This window comes from Gadus macrocephalus, chromosome 7 (genome assembly GCF_031168955.1).
Source record: "Gadus macrocephalus chromosome 7, ASM3116895v1".
NCBI lineage: Eukaryota > Metazoa > Chordata > Actinopteri > Gadiformes > Gadidae > Gadus > Gadus macrocephalus.
The window spans coordinates 23,526,696-23,550,593 of NC_082388.1; the positions used below are offsets into that span (position 1 = coordinate 23,526,696).

At 47.4% G+C, this 23,898-nt stretch overlaps 3 protein-coding genes across 3 annotated transcripts in view; 2 read left to right on the top strand and 1 right to left on the bottom strand.

Moving 5' to 3' along the window:
- Positions 1 to 2,429, bottom strand: part of LOC132461413 (peripheral-type benzodiazepine receptor-associated protein 1) — a 70,561-nt gene extending 68,132 nt beyond the window's left edge. Inside the window, 2 exon segments of the mRNA XM_060056501.1 lie at positions 368 to 1,430; positions 2,111 to 2,429. Coding sequence (XP_059912484.1) covers positions 368 to 1,273 — 906 coding nt within the window. The 5' untranslated portion in view covers positions 1,274 to 1,430; positions 2,111 to 2,429.
- A 3,244-nt stretch (positions 2,430 to 5,673) lies between these two features.
- Positions 5,674 to 18,470, top strand: LOC132461414 (scavenger receptor cysteine-rich domain-containing group B protein). The gene is made up of 12 exons (XM_060056502.1): positions 5,674 to 6,262; positions 9,045 to 9,187; positions 10,448 to 10,458; positions 11,815 to 11,853; positions 12,401 to 12,773; positions 12,882 to 12,953; positions 14,281 to 14,595; positions 15,022 to 15,126; positions 15,703 to 15,771; positions 15,867 to 16,181; positions 17,215 to 17,289; positions 17,875 to 18,470. Exons 2-12 carry the CDS (start codon positions 9,067 to 9,069, stop codon positions 18,189 to 18,191), a joined length of 1,812 nt encoding a protein of 603 aa, XP_059912485.1. The 5' UTR covers positions 5,674 to 6,262; positions 9,045 to 9,066; the 3' UTR covers positions 18,192 to 18,470.
- Positions 18,471 to 21,831: 3,361 nt separating this feature from the next.
- The window catches only part of ywhag1 (3-monooxygenase/tryptophan 5-monooxygenase activation protein, gamma polypeptide 1), a 6,213-nt gene continuing 4,146 nt past the window's right edge, over positions 21,832 to 23,898 (top strand). The window contains 1 exon segment of the mRNA XM_060056503.1: positions 21,832 to 22,108. Coding sequence (XP_059912486.1) covers positions 22,003 to 22,108 — 106 coding nt within the window. The 5' untranslated portion in view covers positions 21,832 to 22,002.

A 23,898-nucleotide genomic window follows, 5' to 3' on the forward strand; every position in this document is an offset into this window, starting at 1 on the left:
TCACGAATGCACACCTTTTGGGCATGTTCTCAGATTATGAAACACGGGTGTGCGAATGTGTTTTGCACCAACTGCGCTGCAATAATTGTAGCAAAAGTATTTGTGCACCTGTAACACAGATTAGCGTACTCGTATACCCTATTTTGTGTTTACAATGGTATAAAAAAAATATATTTTTTTTTTACGACTACAAATGTACTGTTACACATTTGTGACTTTAGAGTACACATGCAAAATAAATATATACGACTTCAAATTTACTGTGACTTTAGTGTACGCATTCAAATTCTGCAGTTACAGGTGCTAAAGACTTTTGCTACAATAATACCTTCATAATGTTAGCCTATGGTGATGCGTATACTCTTACCTGGTCCATGGCTCTCTCTGACCATTTGTATGGAGGTGACTCCTCCTCTGATCCAGTGGAGTGGTTTGAAGGCTGGGGGTTACCACCCGCATGAGGAGAGCAGTCTGGGGGGCCGGGGTCCGGGGCTCCGCTACAACAGGTGTCCCCTAACACCACAGTGGACACATGGTGGGCCGTAAAGGCGTCCCACCCTGAAGGCACGTCCGGCCGCCCCGGCCTGGGCTTCTTCTGGGGTGCTGGTGGGGAAGCGCTCTTGGGACTGTGTGTGGGGGACCTGGGCGAGTTCTGAGGAGGCTTAGGAGGACAGTGGTGGCGGAGGTCGCCTCTGAGCCCCTGACTCGGAGCTCTTAAAGACGCTTCAGATCTGTGGCTCTGCCTCCCCTTGGATGGTCTGCCCTGGCTCTCTAGCAGACGGCAGAGGAAGGAGGCCCTATCCAGCTCGAACTCCTCCCTGTCGCGCGGGTCGTAGACTTCCTCCTCCGCGTGGACCTCCTGGTAAAACCTCAGCAGGAGCTGCTGCAGCTTGTGATCGGTTTTACCAGTGCCTCGACAGGACCCGGCCTTCCTGCTTGGCTCATCTTTTCCATGACCTCCGACGTTATCCCGTTGGATGGGGGCGTTCTGGATGAGTCGGGCAGGGGGCTTGGAGTTAGGAGGACTGAGGGTAGCTTTCTGACAAGCCAGCCTGGAGGTCAACTCCTTGCAGGCCCTTTGAAGCTCAGACTCGGCCTCCTCCCGAAGGTGCCGGAGCTCCCCGGAGAAACGCCACAGGGCCCGCTGTCTACGGCTCTGCTCAGCCTCCAGATCAGCCCGTAACCGCTCTAACTCTTGGTCACGGTTCGTCCCGTCCCTGGACTGTTTCTTTGAGGACAGTGATAGGGTGGAGTTAGCCCTGTCTCGCTTCATGGTGACAGACTCACAGCACACAAAGCGATAGATGAAGAGAAGTTTTAGGTAATTCTACAGAACCATGCAACAGAGTTGAAAACAGCGATCGGACTGGATGAAGTTGTGTGATGATGAAGAAATGATACATGCAGCATGCAATGGTCAGACGAGGATGCTGAAAATATGAGAAAACACACTATGTCAGAGTAGCATTCCGAGAAATATTTCAATATTTTCTTTGCATAAATGGCGCAATCTTTCAAATAACAAGCTGTATAGCTCCTAAATGGATAACCCTTCCTTGGACGGTGTGGAATCGGATGCAGCATGACGTTTTATCAAATAGTCAACACAAGATCACGTGGTTATTATTAGAGAACTGTCTGACATGAGGCCTTTTCAGGAGGACCATACACACGTTAGAGACCGAATGTGTACGGTTACGTAGGATGACTAAATTACCCTTGACGTTAAGCACAGGAAGCAACAAGTAGCGCGTGTATTTACTCCCAGAGAGGCGGAGAAGCTATCAGTTTGCAACGAAACCCCCTAACGGTAACGGACACCTTCAAGTCCTATGTCCAACATTTCAACGACAGTGACACTTTTTTATCGACGTGAAGGAGAGCCCCGGGGTATGTGGCTAACTAGCTAACCAGGTGAAGTTAGCCCACAACAGCACAGCTAGTTAGACTAATTAATGTTACAAGACAGCTATTTAGTCAGTCCAAACCAACAGCCTGGCCTCTGTGGTCGTACATTTTAAATATACTACAACCCTAGTTTACAAACCAGCTGTTTTAGGTGTATGTCGACCCGCAGATCTAACGCACAACTAAGCGATAAGAGACTCACCCGTTATCAACTTTTCTTTAAGGGCTAACGTTATCTCCGAGACCCCAATCTACAGGCTGAAGCTGTCGATGGTACAATCCCATTGAGACCTGCATGACGTCCTATCTGTCAGAGGTACGCTGGACTGAAACACATGGAGGTACCCCCTCATCTCGAGGAGGGCTCCTCCGGTTCTACCGAAACCACCGGTCAGTCCTCAGACGGTAGCCAGATTGACCATATTGTGAGGGATGGTTGACCACTAGTGGCTGCAGACCGCCAGTGCCTCGATGCACTCTACCAAGGCGATTAATTATAATACATTGTAGGCTTTGTCTTCATATTTTTATTTTTTATTTTATCACGTACAAATTTGAGCTTTGTTTTATTTATTTTTAGCTTTTAAGGACGTTTGCCTTACTTTTTTTTCAAAATGTTTAATTATTCTTATTCTAACAATTGATTCTCATTCTCAGATGAGGCCACGGTGCGTGTGCTGGGTATTGCGTTGTTATACAGTAAAAGTAGTTGACCAAATATCTATATCTGGAAGCGAGAGCACATTGGATGTCTTTCTTATCCTCCGTAGATCCTCCATGGCCACTAGGTGGTGTTTTGCATCATACTCCATAAAAACGGGTAGAATCTGAATTATATATGAGAGAGAGAGAGAGAGAGAGAGAGAGAGAGAGAGAGAGAGAGAGAGAGAGAGAGAGAGAGAGAGAGAGAGAGAGAGAGAGAGAGAGAGAGAGAGAGAGAGAGAGAGAGAGAGAGAGAGAGAGAGAGAGAGAGAGAGAGAGAGAGAGAGAGAGAGAGAGAGAGAGAGAGAGATTTGGCTAGAGGTACTGCAGCAGAGAAGGCCATCGAGTTTTAAAACAATTAAATGTTCCCTAACATAACAAGATGACATAATACCAGTCAACTGCAAATGGTCAGCAATGCCATTGCTAAAGGGGGGGAGAAACATTTATAATAAGTGTACAATAAATTGAAATGCGGTCATTATGTACTTTTTATGTTGTTATTATGTACGTCTGTATATTTATATCTAAATATATTTTTTCAAGAATTCTCCTTCCAGATTCCCTCGAAGTTATTCATACACAAAGGACAAAACACACTTCCTGTCAAAGACATTTTTCATTCACAATCTTTATGTGACATGTTCTGCACCTGTCCCACACTTGTTCTGCTAAGTCAAACGTGTATAAATATAGAAATTCCATAACCATGCTGATTATATCTACCATACAATCTACCAGATAATGTAGCAAAGACCGCTCTTAAAGAACATTGTGTATTAATACTTAATACTTCTTGATCTTTCACAATGCATTAGGAATACATTTAAAACCATGTTGCAACACTCTTTTATGAATATACATAATATAGCTTCCATGACTCTGTAAGGTGACCTTGGGTGTCTTCAAAGGCGCCTCTAAATTAAATGTATTATTATTATTATTATTATTATTATTATTATTATTATTATTATGACCAACTTTGAAAAGCAGTATATGACAATGAAACACATAAATGATGGTTGAAAGGAAACAGGATGCCACATCGGAGCTATAGAATGTGTGTCCTCTTTAAATTCACGTGTTACTCTGAGAAAGAGAATCCTTGAGGAAGCTCTGACATAACATGGGTGGGCTCGATTGCCGTTTTGTCATTTTGAACAATGAAAATGCTAATTCTCTCTGAGAGTAAAAGCAATGCTCCAATTAAAAAGAAAAGAAAAATGGAGCCTGTTCAAAGTTCAGCATTTTGCCAAAGGTTTTATAATTATCATTCTGCATATACAGTGTATATTTAGTATATCAGTGTCTTGTACAAAGGAAAAAGATTGGATATTCAAAAGAGCAGAACAAGAAAGAGATATGTAGGAATATATGACAGAGAGAGAGAAAGAGGGAGACAATGAGAGAGAGAGAGAGAGAGAGAGAGAGAGAGAGAGAGAGAGAGAGAGAGAGAGGAGAGAGAGAGAGAGAGAGAGAGAGAGAGAGAGAGAGAGAGAGAGAGGGAAAGAGGGAGAGAGGGAGAGAGAGAGAGAGAGAGAGAGAGAGAGCGTTAGAGTCGGTCAGTCCTTGGACGGCTTAATCCATCTCTCCTCTATTCATTACAGCAGACTTGGCAAGAGGCATTGCTGCAGAGGAGCAGGGCACAGAACAGAGCTCTAACAACAGACCCTTCGTTATCATCCTAGCTTACTAACAAACTGACCAAGGCGAGTCCCCATCACCTCAATGAACCAGCGTCTAGAGGGGAGAAACATTTATTACATCCTGTTATTCAAATCAATTTATTCAAATCAAAATAGAAATAAGAATAATGCAGAGCAACTTTTTTAGCTTTATGCCATTACATGTATAGAGGTTTATACAGGCCAATACAATTCATTGAAACTTATCTTTAGGCCAGTTCTATTATTTTCCAGAGTGGGGGATTAGCGGAGTGAAACAGCTCCCTTATATTTTGACGTACTGCGAATGGAATCTCTGAAACAGGCCTTGATGAAGCTAACACTGAGCCTCCAGCACATTTGACCGTGGCACGGGACGGGACGGATTAGCTCTTTGAAAGCTCTTGCTTTAAGTCTGCCCAACACTAAGCATGCAATTCAAGAGTGTCAACATTCGCATGGTTGTAACAATGCTGTTTGAATAAACTTTGTTTCTATCAGAAGGAGGGAATGACAAGCATTTTGCAGCACAGCTTTCATCCCTAGCCATGGAAATGACTAGGGAAACTCATTTCTATTTCTTTGGGTGAATTACTTCACATCTTCTGTGCTTAGTTATATAGCACCCCTTTAACTGTACAAACGTTTTTGTACCCAAGAATTAGGTGTATAGGCGTCACAAATTGCAAAACATGCGTATTGATCTCAAATGTCAAACGTTATGGTTCAATTTAGCGGGCATGATGCCTCTAATTCAACTAGGATAAACGGGTGACTTTAGTGGCCATTCAAATGCAGAAAGGCCTATATGTTAGTCCATGATGACCTTCCCCTGGTTATTCATCCCGTACCAGTCTGCGCTTTGCATGTAATGTAGGCTACGATAATTGTAGCCCGATAAATGTATCAAAGTAGACCCCGTCCGATGCATTTGCATGCAGCACCAGTGCTCTACTCAAGGAAGCAGCTATTCAAATAGGATGTATCAGAGCAGCCACATGTTGGATCAGGTATTCCACAGACTATATACACTAAAAAGCTAACAGTTTTAGTTTTTGAAGATTTTAAAATTGAAGAATTAAACCAAACGGATGAGTTTGCCACGTTGCTTATGCTGTACTGGAAATTGTCATTCGATCATCTGAAGTCATCAATTCATTTCAGATTATCTTAATGTATTATCTGAATGTCATTACAGGGTGCAAGTGGCTAAGTGTTATTTGACATGTGCCTATGTTTTGTACTCTTATGTATTGGGAGAGAGTGAGGATGGTTGTGGAGAAATCCTTTCCCCAATATTACTTCCTATCCCCCTGCAGTGGTTATAGAAATGTTCCTTCTTCCCACAATCTTATTGTACACTAGAGGGATTCTGTGAGGGAGAGGTAAATGGCATGTGTGCATGCACACACACATACACACACACACACACACACACACACACACACACACACACACACACACACACACACACACACACACACACACACACACAACACACACACACACACACACACACACACACACACACACACACACACACACACACACACACACACTGTATCCTGTGTACAGAGATGAGCAGGACCGCACCTTCTCTGTGAAACTGAAGCTGCTATGGGGTACCTGTGAAGGGTTGGCTTTCATTGTCTTTTCTTTCTCTCCCTGCAAGCTCTGGGCGTCTGGATATTAACATACAATGCTGTGGTGTTCATTGTTTTACGTGATCATTTGTTCCGGCTGCCAGGTACTTATAGTCGCGTAGGGTTAAGGAGATGAAGGACCTTGTACATGGAGCTCTCCCAGAATAGGCCCTACAGTCTCTCTGCTTGTTGTTGTTCTGCACAAAGTTGCAGTTGTTGTCCGTGTGGCATTTGGAATTAACTTTGCCGCTTGAGTTTCCAGGACAGGTTGCTGTTTTATTTTTTATTTTTTGGGGAGACCGACTTTTGTTTGGTTTCCTTGCTGGTGAATTACCTTCGTAACAGGTATGTGTTTTCTTTAATGTTTTAATTTGTAAAGATTTGAATTCCTGTTGGTTTGGCATGCTTGTATTTCACTCTTAAACGAAAATAATGTTTTTTCTGTACTTTTATGAATGGATGGTTGCATTAGTTATTTTGTAATAAATGTATTAAAAATATGTATTCCCTTTATGATTAATATGTTGTATAGGCTTTTTATGTATGCCATTTTTTTCTTTTTTTTCTTTTTCTAATAGTTCATAATCTTCATACGTACATTCCCTAAACACAGAAACAAATGCATGCAAACAATATTTTGAAGTGAATGTTTTTCTTCTGGCATTTTAACTTTTTCTGATTGAAAATTGTCTTGAATATTATCTTTGTGTACATAGATGTCAATCTTTGTTTTTGTCAAACCGCCAAAAAAACTAAGTACATCAGTACAAAGAAACACCAGTCCCGTTAGCCGACAGGCTAAACTAATCTTTTTGAAATGGCTAGAAATCTTTCTCCTTCTCCTTTTCTTTTCTTTTTTTTCCCCCTTTTCTTTAAGGAACACAAATGACTTACATAAAAACACATAATACTCAAAAGTATTAACCCAACCGGGAGCATTTCAGTACCCCGGATCTTTCAGCTGATTCAGCCCGGGGAAGGGAGAAGGGAGGGGAAACGGTCCACAACAAAAGCCAACATTATGCCCCGGCGGGTCTGCGCTACATCCCACTATGAATAGAGTATTGAACAACATAACATTGGGGACTAGATTATTTTTCATCTCGCACAACCACACCGTTTGTCCCAGAGTTCTGGAGTGGTTTGTAAGCACAGGGTACAAATGAGACCGCCATGGTACCTGGTGTACAGTGCAGGTGTTTAAATCCCCAATCTCCACAATTGGACACACAATGACTTTTATAATGGAGCCTGCAGCCCCCCCTCAGCTCTCTCGGACCTCCCCCACCCCCCCCCCCCCCCCCCCTCCGCCACACACACCACCAGCCAGCCAGCACTGTCCCCTTGTCAGATTGTATTGGAAGCGTCTTCCAGGGCTTGTTTGTGTATTGTTTGTCTGTGGTTTCGGGGGGGCCAGTGTTCCCATGACCCCTCTTGTACTCTTGAGAGAGGCTCTGCGCTGCCTTGAACCCTGTGTACTGTATGGCTGAAGAGCACGGTTGGACTGTCGGCCCCCCCCGGAGCCCCACCACCGCGGGCCCTCTCCACCGCGGGCCCTCTCCACCGCGGGCCCTCTCTCTCCGCTGCAGTGCTCCTGCCGTCTCCCCCTGCTTAGCGAGGAGACGAGAGGCGCCCAGTCCATGTCAACAGGTGCATGAGCGTTTTGGAGGCTTCTAGTGAAAGATTGCAGGAAGCAGCTTTTAGGCCCTGACGAAGGGGGGGACCACGCAGAGCAGAAATGTCTTTTTGTGTCCCCTGGGCTCGGAATGCCCACTATCTCTGGGGGCCAATATCAAATTCTCCCCTCATCATCCTCTCATACACATTCCGGGGTAAGGTCAGTGGGGGGGCTGTGGGAGAAAAAAAAGAACAAAACAAGACAAACATCCCAGAGTCCCCTTGGTCCGAGCCCCGCACACAAACTCCCCTGACGATCGGCCTTTTGGCGATAACATACCTAGGAGCGGGCGCAGTGAAAGCAGAGGCTTTTCTGTCACTCTCTTCTCAGTCTTATCGGAGAAGAGGCTAACGCGCTTGAATCGAGGCGCTTATCGACCGGCCAGAGGAAAACCCCTGGGCCATCCAAAACCACGGGGCAGCTGCCTAATCTTCACATGAAACACAACCCCCCCCCCCCAGCTCTGCCCCCCCCCCCCCCCCCCCCCCCCACCGCCCTCCCTGACCCAACAGTGTGAGGGGTGGGAGACTCTCAAAGTCACCTCTGGGCTCGCCATCCTAGACTGAGACTGACAACAACACTGGCCTCTCTCCTTGTTCCTGGTGCCGCTGCCAACAGCAACCGACATAGTGAACGGCAGCCATTTTGTGTCAGCATGTCAAAACAGAAGAGAATCAAAACGATGTTTCCCAGGGCGCGGACAGCGATGAGACAGTTATTGTGGGGGGAGGGTTTGCGGCGAGTTGAAGGCTATGTTTAAGGTGGTCCTTCTACACAGAGGTCCTCACACCTCACTACATTTCTCTTTCTACGACCTCTGTTAACATTGACAGCTGCCAACGCAAAACACCCGGGTGACAGCGTTCATCAGACAGAATAATTCATTTAAATTCAATACTATAATTAGAGTAGAGGGTGATGAGCTTGTTTAATGTTGACTAGTCGTAGGGCCTGTCAGGTGGGCCGACATGTGAGACCCAGGATAGCGCAGATTGAATTTGCAGGAATATTCGAAAATCGAGTAAGGTGCGAGAAAGTTGAAAGCAGACGGCTGGTAAGGATGATTAGATGGAGAGATAAAGAGAAGGAAACACACAGAGAAACAGTATTGTAAATGGACTCCATTTATATAGCGCCTTTTTGTAACCAGTGGCCACCCAAAGCGCTTTACAATATTGCCTAACAATCCCACATTCATGCACACATTCACACGCCGACGGCGGAGTCAGTCATGCAAGGCGACAGCCAGCCCGTCAGGAACAGTTAGGGTTAGGTGTCTTGCTCAGGGACACCTTGACGCTCCTCGGGGATCGAACCAGCAACCTCGCGGTTACCAACCCACCTCGATCTACCATCCTGAGCTACTGCCTCCCTCGTTACACGGTACGTTATAATAACCGAGTGTGAATGTGTGTGCGTGCGTCCGTGGGTGTGTGCGTGTGTGTCCAGGCGGTAGGTCAGCCTGGCAGCCATGAGGGGCCGACGTGAGGTGGTCTTGGTGAGCAGGTGTTGGCGGCCGGCGGTGTGGCTCCCGCTGTCGCTGCTGGTGTCCGTCTTGCTGGTGGCCATGAGCGTGCTGCTGCATCACGACGGTGAGTGATCTGCAGCGGCTGGGAGCCAGCTGGGGGGGGGGGGGGGACTCATTGGGTGCTTTCAGTGGTGAGTGATAGTAGGTGAGCGCTTAATTGTGCACCTTAATTTTCTCTTTGCTCTTCTATTTAGATCTTCGACTACATTTCGTTGTCACTGTACTTGTACTCAATGACAATAAAGTTTAATCTGAATCTGAATCTGAAATGCAAAAATTAAGAAATCTTGTGTCTTTTTTGGACGTTGACATTTAAGTTCTTCTTCATTTGAGAGGTTATGGTTGAATTGGGAGACATGTAGTCTCACACGTCAGACTTTACACTTAGAATCTAATGTCGGGTAACAGACAAGATCGGATCTGGGTGATCAGGGCGCTGATCAACCACTTCATATTTGTTTCAACCAGTCATGTTGACGGAGGCAGGGAATGCAAGCGCACTATCGGCTAACACAAACTCGGCCAGCACTAGTGGACCTTTCCCGGTGGGGAGGGAAGCTAAAACATCCTGTTCAGACACCTACGATCTTAGGAAAAGTGTTAGGGTTTCAAATCAACACCTTGTAGACTGCCACTGCCCTCATCCATTTATGCTAATTGGTTTGTCTTGGGTAGATTATCTCAGTAATTAAACAGGAAACAAGCATTAACTCCACCCCCTGGAGTTTGTGGTTTCCGGCCAAGGCTCTGTGCCGCCTCCCCCCATAAATTCTGCTAGAACATAGTAGGACTGCTGGATCACACATTAGGACACATATTTTTGTATATCAATTGAGGGGTTCTTCATTCAATTAAGACACATGTTATCAGAATTACAAAGAAATCGAAACGCTTAATCTTTCATAGGTTGAAACACGGTCATACTTAATTCAAGGGCCTTTTTTTATCCGCGCCGTCCCAGACTACTGATCAGACAGAGGGGAGGGTGTGCGACAGGAGATATGACGATGGCGTGTATTGGGGCATGTACAAGTGCAACTGCAAGGCCTTCTCCACTGGGCTAAAAGAACGGGTGTACCCGAAAGTGAACTCCCAGTAGGTGGCTGCCTTTGTGTGGGTAGCCTTTTGTCTGGCCCTCTGTTCCAAGCGTTAAAGGGAGATAGAGCTGTTGTTTATTTAGCTGGAACAGGGTCACTCGTTTACACATTATGGCTGACGAAGCGCTATACTGTACACTGCAACATGTTGGCTGATTCCGACAGACTGATGGACTGCTTGTCATTTCTGTTTCAACTCATGTTTTTGAATATTGCCATTTTTGCAGGAGACGTTAGAGTAAGCCTACGAGAAGTACCCGGTATGTATCCTTCAAGTTCATGTTCAACGTATTTGACCCTGTTTTAGAGTTTAGATTCTCTGCCCGAGCCCTCCCGAGTCCCGACCGATATTTCCCACCACAATCCTCGGGCCGAGTTAAGCCGGGCCTTTGATCGAGCGTTTGTGTTTTTTTTTTTTTTTTATCATTGCTTTATTGGCCTAAAATCTATGTTCATGGCATAGATTGGAGAAATCTATGCCATAAACAGAAATATTATAGGCCTATATAATATATATATTTAGCAGAGTAGGCCTAAGTAACAAATGTGAACAAGTTACATAAAGTATTAAAATACACCCATGTATTAAAAAAAAATTGGGGTTGAAATCGGGCTCGGGCTCAAAATGGTAGTTAATGTGTCGGGCCGGGCAGGGCTCGGACAGAACGTGCACGGGCTCGGGCCGGGTCGGGCTTGATTTTCTGGGCCCGATTAAAGCTCTACCCTGTTTTAACGGAGGTATTCAAACTGCTGTTACATTATATAGGTGTTGAGTCTCTCTCTGCCCTATGTGAACAACAAAAGACTCAATGCAGTTATTCTGGGGAAAAAAAAAACATGCACACAGTGTACTACCTCTGCACATTATACATCCGGTTTCATTACCAACATTGACAATGGTGGAAGCCTGTGAATTGTCCCAGATCGTGAGTGTGATGTTCAAAAGACTGCAGCCTTTGTGACATGTGGAAACACAATACAACTGTCTGTGTAGCAGGCATACCCTATGCCATGCATATCTTTACCCATAAGGGACATGTAGGACATTTGTTTTTGTCCATCGGTCAAGAATGTCATAACACCTAACCCGCTCAATATTTCAATATTTTATATTCATATATTATTTCAATGGAAGCAATTCATTAAAAATATTCATACACTTGAGACATTTCAATTCCAAGTGAAATCAAAGTAAATGATTGACATGGGACATAAAATATGCTTTAAACATTAGTTTATTGTTGTTCCCCTCTAATTCTATACATGGATACGTTTATGGTTGGATCTATTTTCCAATACCATTTCATGTCCATATGCAGCAATTGTTTATACACAGTAAATAAACCCAGCGCCGCATATTCAACAGAACACATTTCTATTGTGCATCCCTCGCACATGGGCTAAATGGGCTTCCTGTTGAGTTTCAGGTTCTAGAATTACAGGAAAATAGATATAGTCGATATACAGAAAACCATGGGAGGCCAAGAACCTCCTTTCAACAAATCATTTTGACCAAACTATCCCTCTCTCTCTCTCTCTCTCTCTCTCTCTCCATTCTCCGCCTCCTCAGCCCTCCCTCCCTCCCCCCCGTCAGCCCATCACACGCAGACCCCCGCAATCCCGCGGTATGAAGGTAGGTCTGCTGCCAGCTCTGCTCCCCGCCTATAGCCGGCTATACCCACGTCATGACACCACACACTAATACAGACGGAAACAATCAGGGTGGAGACGAGATGGGGTGAATATAAATATAAACAGGTGGTAGGACACGCTTGAGGCCACTGTAAACCAAGATCCCTTCTGCCCTTCTCCCCTTTCGTGATCGTTCATTATCCCTGCCACTCGATCCCCCTACATCAGGTCCAGTGGAGTCATATGTACGTATTTACTCTTATTGTGTAACCCATCTTAAAAGGGATTACACCCATTACTATTAGTCCGATGCTATTATTATTATGACAGTTTGATATAGACTTTCATGTCATTATTCCCAACAGAATAGCACATATATAACGTTACACAAAAGACCTTTAATAGTCTCATATCCTTTTCTTAATTTCTCCCTTTCATAACTCACACGCAGGCCCAAAATAAACCCCACTGCGTTTGATCCAACTTCCTTTTGACCGATCTTTCCCGTCACGCAAACACAACACACCCTTACCGGGCCTCCGGCGGAGGTCGTCCCACCACACCGCCGTCACACTCGTCCCCTACGCTCTCTCCCCCCCCCCCAAAAAGTGCAACTGGTGAACGGCCAGGGCCGGTGCGAGGGCCGCGTGGAGGTGCGCTCCGGCGGCGGCGGCGGCGCCTGGGGCACCGTGTGCGACGACGACTGGGACATGGTGGACGCCAACGTGGTGTGCCGCCAGCTGGACTGCGGGCTGGCCATGGCCGTGGGCACCAGCTCCCAGTTCGGCCAGGGCTCCGGGGCCATCTGGCTGGATAACGTGGACTGCACCGGCGGCGAGACGGACCTGAGCCAGTGCGGGAGTCTGGGCTGGGCCGTGCACAACTGCTACCACTACGAGGACGTGGCCGTCTTCTGCAGAGGTGAGGCGGCGCCGTCGTGGGCCGAGGGGGAAGCCGACGGCTGGCGGGCCTGGATGATGTGACCGTGAAAGGGGCTGAGACGCGTGTTTTCTTTGTGTGTTCTGTTAGGCAACCCGGTGATTCTTCAAGGCAGAGGCCCACAGAGGCACACCACGCCGGCCACTGGTGTTTTGGCTTTACGTAAGTCTTAATTACATCCTCCTTGTCAGTTTTTAAGTACTTAGTTGTGTAGCCTCTTAGATTTGTTGTACATGGGAAATGGGTTAACCTAGCGATTGTTAGCGCTTGGCACTTGTTTCTATGGACATCCTTACTGTATCCTTACTGTATTCTTCTATCCTACTCATTCTTCTGACAAATGTACTTAATGCAAGTCGCTTTGGATAAAAGCGTCTGCTAAATGCCCTAAATGTAAATGTAAATGTACTCTGCGTCATAACTTTGCCATCAGGATAAAGCCCACAAATCCAGGAATCCTATTCAGAACCAGGCTCTCCCTTGCTGAACCTGATTTCTAATAGTTTTAGTTCCTTCCCAACACCTGTAGTAGAGAACCAACCCAGCACACCTTAGAGGCCTGCCTACATTCCTGGCCATCTCTTTTGTGTGTCAGGTCATCTTTTGTTGAAGCCGTTGCTTCAGTGTTCACCGTCCTCTGCCCTCCCACGGGGGTCATAAGACACCGGCGCAGGACCTTGTTTTTCGAATCGGAATGGTGACGTAGTAGCCCGGTTCCCCGCGGACCCTGTTCTAGAAACCACTGGGAAGGCCTTTTATAAACCAAGGACACTTGAGAAGAAGCTATTGTCGGCCGAGGGGGCTTCTTTCATGTCGGGGATGTTGTTACCAGCCAGAATTTTTTACCACATCTGCTTTTTTTTTTCTTCCATGGCAACACTAAACCGTCCCGTCCTCTACTCTGTGGCACGTGTATCTGCTACAAAGGCGTGGACCTATAGAGAGAGTAATAGTATACACAGAGGTGGAATGGGCCGCGCCGTTCTCCCTCTCTCTCCTCCACGCCCCGCGCGTGTGAAGAACATGCATTGAAGCTTACAGAACAACACGTACACACACGTTTATTAGAGGCCTGACATCACCTGATGTCCGGGGATGTCAGGCTGTACCAATGCTACACATGAAACCTGGATATCCCATATTATATCCAATAGGAATCCCAGAATAAAGTTCCATATGGATCCATAGTCAAAATGAGTCCTTATATTCAATATGAATCCTAATATCCCAAAGGAATTCTAATATTCCATATGAATCCTATTATTTCATATAAACCCAGTACTCTATATACATTCCATAATTCCATTATTATGGAATTGCTGCAGTGCTCCATATGAATCCAGACATATCATATAAATCCTACTTTTCCACAAGAATATCCCTAATATCAAATATGAATCCCGATATCCCACATGAACCCTGCAGCGTTCCATTATGAATCCTATCCCCCCCCTTCCCCTCCCCCCCCCCCCCCTTCTCCTCCCGCCAGGCGACGGCTCCATCCAGCTGGTGGGGGGACGGGACCGCTGTCAGGGCCGCGTGGAGGTGTACTACCGGGGCAGCTGGGGCACGGTGTGCGACGACGACTGGGGCCTGAAGAACGCCGAGGTGGTGTGCCGGCAGATCCAGTGCGGCCGGGCCGTGTCGGCGCTCCGCAACTCCTACTTCGGCTACGGCCGCGGAGAGATCCTCCTGGACAACGTCAACTGCACCGGCAACGAGCTCATGCTGTCGCGCTGCTACAGTCTGGGCTGGGGCACCAACAACTGCGGACACCACGAGGACGCCAGCGTCATCTGTGCCAGTAAACAAACCTCCCCACCGGACACATAAACAGAAGTTTTTTGTACATTCAATTCAATGAATTAAAGGTGACATATTATACCACCAGCCGTTACACGCTCTTTGACAATCTGCCTCTTCTGACATCACAAGTGGGCGCGTCCACCTAGACGTGTGACGGATAGGTGAGCAACGTTTGCTACAGTCCGCTGGGTAGGCTGGTGGACTGATCTATGCAGCACACATCTAGGTGGAAACGGCCACTTGTGACGTCAGAAGAGGCCGATGTTGAAAACGGCTTGTAACAGCTAATCACACTCACAACTGGTGGTATTAGGCTATATGTCACCTTTAAATAAATTAAGTTTGATGATGATAACTCTTCACAAACATGCTTGCATGCAATAACACTGGTGTTATTAGTGAATGTGACCCTTCTGTTTTAAAGGCTCCGGTTTGACCACTCCGCCACCGCCCGCAAACACAGAGTCGATGAACGTGTGGCCTTTGGAAGGGGGGAGGGGGTTCTTCCCCTTCACCAACCTCACGCCAGGTACCATGTTCAATAACTAAGAATGATTCAGATATGAAACGATATAATGTTGGGTGACTATGAATATAAACAGGTGGCAGGACACAGTTACTAATATTTTACTACGAATTTACTGCTAAACCACATTAAAAAGGGATTAAAGTCCTAACTATTATTCATAGTATTAATATCATTATTCACTCAAAACCCCTTAAAAAGCACATTTTGTCCAATCGCCATTTTCATATTTTTTTATGATGCAATACATACTTCTACAGCCTCTCGAAGAGGTAGTTATATACTGTATATCACACCGTAGCTTATTTCCCCAACTCTCTACAATCTGAGCTGCAACTGGTTGACGCACACGGCAGGTTTGAGGGCCACGAGCCAATTGCATATGATGCGTTCTGCGAGGTTACAATGAATTTAATTATGAATCCTGCACTTCTGCCAAATGACCAACAGAGGGTACTATTTAACACAGAGTTCCTCCGGCGTGCTGCAGCGCCACACGCAAATGGTGGCGAAAACACGACATTACAGGACCTCACCTCATTCGCATTATGATTCCAATATATGTCCATCACCTTTCAGTAGCAAACGGAACACTGCCAGTGACTCAAACTACAGAAACCACTACGACGACTACTCAAGCACCGAGAGGTGATAACCCTTCATCCAGAGACAGTAATACCAGTGTTACATAACCTACAATTAGTTCATCACATACTCTCTCACCCCCCCCCCCTCCGTCGTAGTTCGGCGAAGAATCAGGGTGGTCAACGGCAACAGCAGTTGCGCCGGGCGGGTGGAGGTGTTCTACTCCACCATCTGGGGGACTGTGTGCGACGACGATTGGGACATGACCAACGCCCGGGTGGTGTGCCGGCAGCTGGGCTGTGGGACGGCCATCGCCGCCAAGGGCCTGGCCTTCTACGGCTACGGCGAGGGCCCCATCCTCATGGACAACGTGGACTGCCTGGGCACCGAGCTGGACCTGGGCACCTGCTTCCACCTGGGCTGGGGTCAGCATAACTGTGGACACCACGAGGACGCCGGGGTCATCTGCGCCCGTAAGGACCAGGGGACACTCGCTGGAGCCAGAGGGTGAAATGTGCATGAGGTGTACATGTACGATGTGTACATGAGGTGTACATGTACGATGTGTACATAAGGTGTACATGTACGATGTGTACATGAAGTGTACATGTATGATGTGGACATGAGGTGTACATGTACGATGTGTACATGAGGTGTACATGTACGATGTGTGCATGTGGTGTACATGTACATGTATCATGTGTACATGTACGATGTGTACATGAGGTGTACATGTATGATGTGTACATGAGGTGTACATGTACATGTATTATATGTACATTAAGTGTACTTGTATGATGCGTACATTAGGTGTACATGTACATGTGTGATGTGTACATTAAGTGTACATGTATGATGTGTACATGAAGTGTACATGTATGATGTGCACATGAGGTGTACCTGTACATGTGTGACGTGTACATTGAGTGTACATAAGCGTACCTGGACATGTGTGATGTGTACATAAAGCATGCATGGTTGATACACTTCGTGTACATGAAGTGTACATGTCTGATGTGTACATATTCGTGCATGAGGTGTATGCATGTGATATGCATACTGTAGAACTGCAGTAGCATCAGCTGTTTGTGCAGTGTAATATTCTGTTAGGCCCCCAAGTGTCGGTTCAGAATCGCTGACCACCCCCTAATAATATCATGAGACATAATGGCTTACTATTGTATGTTAAATTCATAGCTTGCAAAAATATATTATTCAGATATCACGAGCAATGCCCACAGCAAGGCAAACAAGCAGTGTTGAGATTTGTTATGAAGACGGCCAGCTGCACTCAAGTCAGTCTGAAATGCATTGCGGTTCAGCGCTGTGATTCCAAGCCACAAAAACATTGCTCGACGTTGTTTTCAACCCGGGCCTTCTTTCATGATCGCCTCGCGTATTATTGATTACTACTAATGATTGGATGGAGCACTTTCCTAATGCTTTTGGGAATAGTAGGTTCCTGCGCTTTACAGATAATGATCTGCCTTCTCCTGCTTCCTCCAGCTCCAAGCCTTTCTGCAACCGGACAGGAATTTGTGGCAAACAGGAGTGTCTCTAACGGCCAAACCCCCAATGAAGGTAGTTCATGACAGATATCATACTCAGATATCTTACTATACTACTGTGTAGTGTTTAAATAGACGCTTTAATCCACACTGAGGGAATTTCCCAGTGAACTGTAGATCATGTCATTAAGGAGCTAGCCCTTGCGCATCCATAGATATATATACTGACTAGATATCGCCTGAGATGCGCTTTTCAGTGGAACGTATGCATCAAAGCCACCGCCATCTTGCCGCGGGGTAACCTCCCCCCGGAATCAATGAACAACCGATGGGGCAGAGACCCTTTCCCAGTCAAAATCACTCTAATCGCCTTATTTTTAAGCATTTAGAGTGATTTTGACTGGGAAAGACCTCTGCCCCATCGGACGTTCTTTCATTCAGGTGGGTGGTTACCCCGAGGCAAGATAGCGGCATTGTTGACGGCATTGTTGACGCATGCTTAGCAGCCAAACGCGACATCTAGTCAGTATATATGTCTATGTTGTGCATCGTGTTCGAGGTTGCCTCAATCCCAAAACGGTGTGTGCCGGTCGAAAGGTATTCTCCACGGACCACGGTCTGTGTGTAAACGGGCTCTGTGTTCTGGCCGCTCCTGCAGGCGCCGTCCGGCTGGTGGCGGGGCTGCACCAGTGCGAGGGCCGCGTGGAGATGTTCTCCGGCAGCGAGTGGGGCACGGTGTGCGACGACGCCTGGGACATCGCCGACGCCCAGGTGGTGTGCAACCAGCTGGGCTGCGGCGAGGCCATGGTGGCCCGTCCCGAGGCCTTCTTCGGGCCCGGCGGGGGCACCATCCTCCTGGACAATCTCAAGTGCCGCGGCGACGAGGCCTCGCTCCAGGGGTGCTCCCACATAGCCTGGGACGTGCACAACTGTGACCACTCCGAGGACGCGGGGGTCACCTGCTCCATGTCCTGATTACAGCCCGAACCGCGACTGCCCGATGCTACCCAGCAACCATCAAACCAGTGTCACGACACCCACTCCCCAGCACCCATTAACCCACTATCACTTCACCCATCAACCAAGCACCCATGAACCCAGCACCCAATATCAATTCACCCCGAATCGTTCTCCTGCCACCAATCCATCCAAAGCTCAACTCCCAGTACCAGAACCCCAGCACCACCCACCCAGCACCCTTAGAACCAGGCCCAACCCAGCCAGCACCCTTAGAACCAGGCCCAAACCACCCAGCACCCTTAGAACCAGGCCCAAACCACCCAGCACCCTTAGAACCAGGCCCAAACCACCCAGCACCCTTAGAACCAGGCCCAAACCACCCAGCACCAATAGAACCAGGCCCAACCCAGCCAGCACCCTTAGAACCAGGCCCAAACCACCCAGCACCCTTAGAACCAGGCCCAAACCACCCAGCACCCTTAGAACCAGGCCCAAACCACCCAGCACCTTCCACCCACACAGCGCCCAACACCATCCCCCCAGCACTGTTCCATCCTGCACCCATCCACCTAGCACCCTTCCAAACAGCACCCTTCCACCCTTCCACCCCGCTGGCACCCCTCCAGCTTGTACCCACCCAGAGAGCACCCTTCAACCCTGCACCCTTCCACCCAGCACTCACCCTTCCACCTGGCACCCTTCCACCCTGCACCCTTCAACCCTGCACCCTTCAACCCTGCACCCTTCAACCCTGCACCCTTCAACCCTGCACCCTGCACCCTTCAACCCTGCACCCTTCAACCCTGCACCCTTCAACCCTGCACCCTTCAACCCTGCACGCTTCCACCCTGCACCCTTCAACCCTGCACCCTTCAACCCTGCACCCTTCAACCCTGCACCCTTCAACCCTGCACCCTTCAACCCTGCACCCTTCCACCCTGCACCCTTCAACCCTGCACCCTTTCACCCAGCACTCACCCTTCAACCCTGCACCCTTCCACCCTGCACCCTTCAACCCTGCACCCTTCCACCTAGCACCCTTCAACCCTGCACCCTTCCACCCTGCACCCTTCAACCCTGCACCCTGCACCCTTCAACCCTGCACCCTTCAACCCTGCACCCTTCAACCCTGCACCCTTCAACCCTGCACCCTTCCACCCTGCACCCTTCCACCCTGCACCCTTCAACCCTGCACCCTTCAACCCTGCACCCTTCAACCCTGCACCCTTCAACCCTGCACCCTTCCACCCTGCACCCTTCAACCCTGCACCCTTCCACCCTGCACCCTTCCACCCTGCACCCTTCAACCCTGCACCCACCCTTCCACACGGCACCCAACCCACGACGGAGGATCAAACAGGACTTGTAAACATGATGTAAATAACCGCACACACAGCAGACCGAAGACTCCGGAGAAGACCAACGAAGCAAAGGGACAGCATACGAGTACATTCTATAACTCTCTATTCCTATTAAGCACTTTATAAATAAGTCTATCTCTATATATATTATATATTTAAAATGTATACACTTTTGCTACAATAGAGAAAAGGCAAAGCTCTCTTTACTGTCTCACTGTCCCTAACCCCCCACCCCCTGAAATATTACCCCACCCCCGACCCCCACCTCCTGAAATATTAACCCCACCACATCCCCTGCTCGGGACTCGTTTGATTCCAGAATAAGGTTTGCTCCAGAACACCCATGAATTATTTAATCAGTAGATACAAGTCATTCTCTCTGCTCACGAGGAGTCCTGCTATAGGGGGGGGGCAATGAATTTACATAATTGTATCCGTTAAGACAAGGTGCATGGGACTGTAGGCAGCTTACACTTAAATATCTACGTTTCTATTCATAGCGACTGCAGCTAAGGATGGTTTGGATTGTGAAGACGTCTTCCAGGTTTTAGAAATCCTGCAGAGGTTCGTGCTTTACCCTCCCGCGAACGCCCACGTTGAACAATGGCCTCTCGTCGTGCCTTTGCTTTCTCTTAAACGTCCCCGGATCTCACGTTTTTTTCAGATTCAGCCCTGTCTTTTGAATGTTGTACCACTGTTCTCTTCATTACACAATTTTATTACTAGATAGAGTTAACTGGATTCTTTATGCCTACAAAACAAAAAAAAGAAGAAATAAGCTTGTTAAAAAGTGATTCGGGCCTAGAAGTTGTGTTGTTATTTTCGGAGATTTATAATTTGTTTACCTGTAGGTGTACATTGTGTACACTATGTAAATGTGTATGTGTGTTCATGTGTTTATGTAGAGACAGTCTATATCCTAGCTAATGCACGGGGAGAGTACAGCAATGTGAAGTCTAAAGATTGGGATGAAACAATACTGTTCTGGTTGCATAACGGAGGCGCTCGGGATGGTGAAGGCTTGGGAACATTAAAATCCTCTAAATACTATATTGTCAAGTACGGTCCAGCCATCTGTGGCAGAACAATTCTCAGGTTTGAAAAACAAAGCTATCAACTCATGAGGCCAGATGTATGCATGACAATACCGTATGTCTGATTCCAGATTTCTCGAGTGTGCTTGAACGGTCCCACGGTTCTTTAGACAAACAGAAGAAGTTCATTGTAATGATCCAGAACAGGGTATAAATCGTTCCCTGATTGAAATCGATGAAGCAGCATTGAACAGGTGAGCCTGTATAGAAGGGGATTCATCTCTAAACTCTACATCTGTGAGCTGTACATCTGTTTAACTTGGAATAAATTTCACTCCATTTGAAACTTGGCATTTTTTTTATTTTAACTGTTTGGATGTGGAGGTTTTTCTTTTCTCCAATAAACCTGCGTTTAGTTGAAAAAACTATAGCATAAGGATTGGATTATTTTGTAAATTCGCACCTGCCTGCTTAATGTTATTGCCCTGTGAGGATAATACATATCAGGATTTAATCTTTTGTATATAAATGTCTTCTTTGCTGAGGAATTCTTACATGGTTGTGTTGTGAAGAAAGAAGCAGGACACCTATGCCAACCCTAGCCCCGTCTCCCTGTAGATGTTTGATTGCTCAGTGCGGAGGCTACATCCCTATGTTTCTTTTCAGAGCCCAGTTGATCCAGGGTCTTTCATGCATAAACACAACAGCCATTTTGCAGTCCACTGTCCGTCACCAGGGCCGACCAAGTCACTCATCCTCAGACAGCTGCTAGCTGAGGCCCAGCTGATGGGACCATCACTGTCACACCGGCTACAAACTAGCTAGCTGCCCCCACACCAGCGAGTCCTCCAACTCAGTAAAGTCATCTATGGAACTGACTGTTCGTCAAATACAGGTGCAACTCAAAGTGAATAGACCGTTGTATTTAGGTACTACCGATAACCGTGTATTGTAACGTTTGTTACCTCTGAACTGGAAGGAGTCGCGCCCACACGGTGAGGCGTTCTTCTGTGGTGGGCCACACACACACACACACACACACACACACACACACACACACACACACACACACACACACACACACACACACACACACACACACACACACACACACACACACACACACACACACACACACACACACGCACACACACACACACACACACACACACACACACTTCTGGGTTCCCGAGCAGCAGGGCGTGTTATGACGTCACTCCGCCAGGCCACACCCTTTCTGGGTGGTGACAAGAGCCGGGGAAAGGGTTCGGAGGGGGAGGGGTGTCCCGTCGGCAGGCGCAGACAGCAGGCAGCAGCTGCAGAGAGAGGACCTGGTGCCATTACTCTGCATTACAAAGATATTAAAAAAAAAAAAGACATACTGCGATTTTGATTTGGAAAACAGACCACGGTCCGTTCAAGTAAGCTAAAATGGTAGACCGTGAGCAGCTGGTGCAGAAAGCAAGGCTCGCCGAGCAGGCTGAGAGATATGATGATATGGCAGCTGCCATGAAATCGGTAAGCAGAATACCTCTGTAATCATATTTTTCATTACATTTATATTTTAATTTGAATGATACTGACACTTTTTTGTCTGTTTTAAATGTGGACTCGTGTTAAACCAGCGGGGCATATTGTAGGCGTATCCCCTTATTGGCTGTTGGACCCAGGAATCAGCCTCCGCGGGAGAACATAGGGATTTAATCGGTTAAATCGTACGATTTTGGTGTATTAAACTTATGATTAAAGATGGCAATTATCATAAAGCCATTACTTTAAACACGAGATGAGACGTTGAATCTTTGATTTAGGGAACTTAAATTGAGGCCGACCAAGCCTATATGGGACGATACCATCGATACCATCCGGCCCTCGGATTGGAATTGCATCCACCCTTTGTTGAAACCTTAGTATGTCTTATATACATGTTGTTTAACAGTTATTAACGTGCACTGTCCTCCTAACTGGACGTCTGCTGGTCCGGCTGTGTGAACGGCATATGCGGTCCGTTTGATCTTGGGGCGGTGCCTTCCACCATGCAGGCGCTCGCTCTCAGCGGTCAGACTGCCCGGCCGTTCAATGATCAGGGTGGAGAAAATGTGGTGTAAAGAAAGAAAAGCAACCAATCATGATATGATTTGAACAATCTAAACTATCTCGTAAGTTGGACACCTTGAAAGAAAGGGTCGTTCCATCCTGAAGCCCAGTTTCTCGAGGTAACGACACCACGATGCGCATACGTGCAGACCCAGAGGACGAGGCGAGCGCTATCGTGATAGAGGAGTGAAATCGTCGATCGTGGATAGTCGTGACTCTTGCTCCGGTTTCGATGATGCCATTTTCTAGATGTATAGTATAGATATATCCGGGCCGCCTGTTGTCTTTGAGTAAGTAGTGTATGATCGCAGTTGCAATGCAATGCAACTGCATTCAGCTGCATCTCTGAAGGTTGATGCGATCGATTCGCGCAAAATCAGTGTGTGTGAAGGCGCAGCCGGATCAGTTTCAAAGGAGACACGGGTTAAAAAAAAGTGACTCCAACGATTCTACCCGGTTGTCATGCAACGGATTCGAAACGTAACGGGTTGTGCCATAGATGCAGGGTGATGTCGCCTATAAGAGTAGCCCACACTAAACCCCATCCCCGACCTCGCTCGGCACGACGGCAGGCTCTCGTATACGAGGCGTGTCGCAGCATCTGCCAAGATGCAGTAAGCCCACCCGTAGTGCACCATTCCATCCCTAACATATCGCCACCCTTTCAAACACCCTTCTATGTGACATCATCCCTTTATCTACCGCAAGACCCGATATCCAGCTGCCGGGCTGTTAGGGATATAAATGTGTAGGTTACTGTAACCCACTTAAGGCCCGGGGCAGCATCCATAGGTGCTTTTGTGCAATGGACCACTGTTGATGGACCACGTGACACCTATCCATACACTGCAGATTTATTTTTCTTGTGTGATCATGGACGGGTCGGGATGAGAGCGTGGTCACCTGCTGGGACTCGAGCGATTACACACTGTGATGCAGCGTTTAACCAGCGAGCTGGCTACGTTTGGTTGAGTCGCGGTGTTGCAGCTAATCGGTGTGTTTAAAGCGGGCTGAGCTATGGCCTCAAAGCACCGCGGACCAGGTGGTGCCGGTGTCAGGGGTCTTGGCTCCGCCCCCTCGGATTTGTGCCGAGTCAGAGAGGGTAGCAGCTCGTGGGCCAGCCAGTCTCTCTGCAGCAGTGGCCAGCGGGGTGTGTCTGCCGCCTCGCCCATTAGTTAAGGGGAATCCCTCGCCATAATGCCATACTGCAGACTCTACTCCTACGACGGG

Bases quoted from the DNA above. Each gene is read 5' to 3' on its own strand.
- LOC132461414 (XM_060056502.1), top strand. From the start codon at position 9,067: ATGAGGGGCCGACGTGAGGTGGTCTTGGTGAGCAGGTGTTGGCGGCCG. The intron at 11,854-12,400 runs GTAGGTCTGCTG...CCTCCGGCGGAG, and splicing joins CGCAATCCCGCGGTATGAAG to GTCGTCCCACCACACCGCCG. The intron at 17,290-17,874 runs GTAGTTCATGAC...CCGCTCCTGCAG, and splicing joins CGGCCAAACCCCCAATGAAG to GCGCCGTCCGGCTGGTGGCG.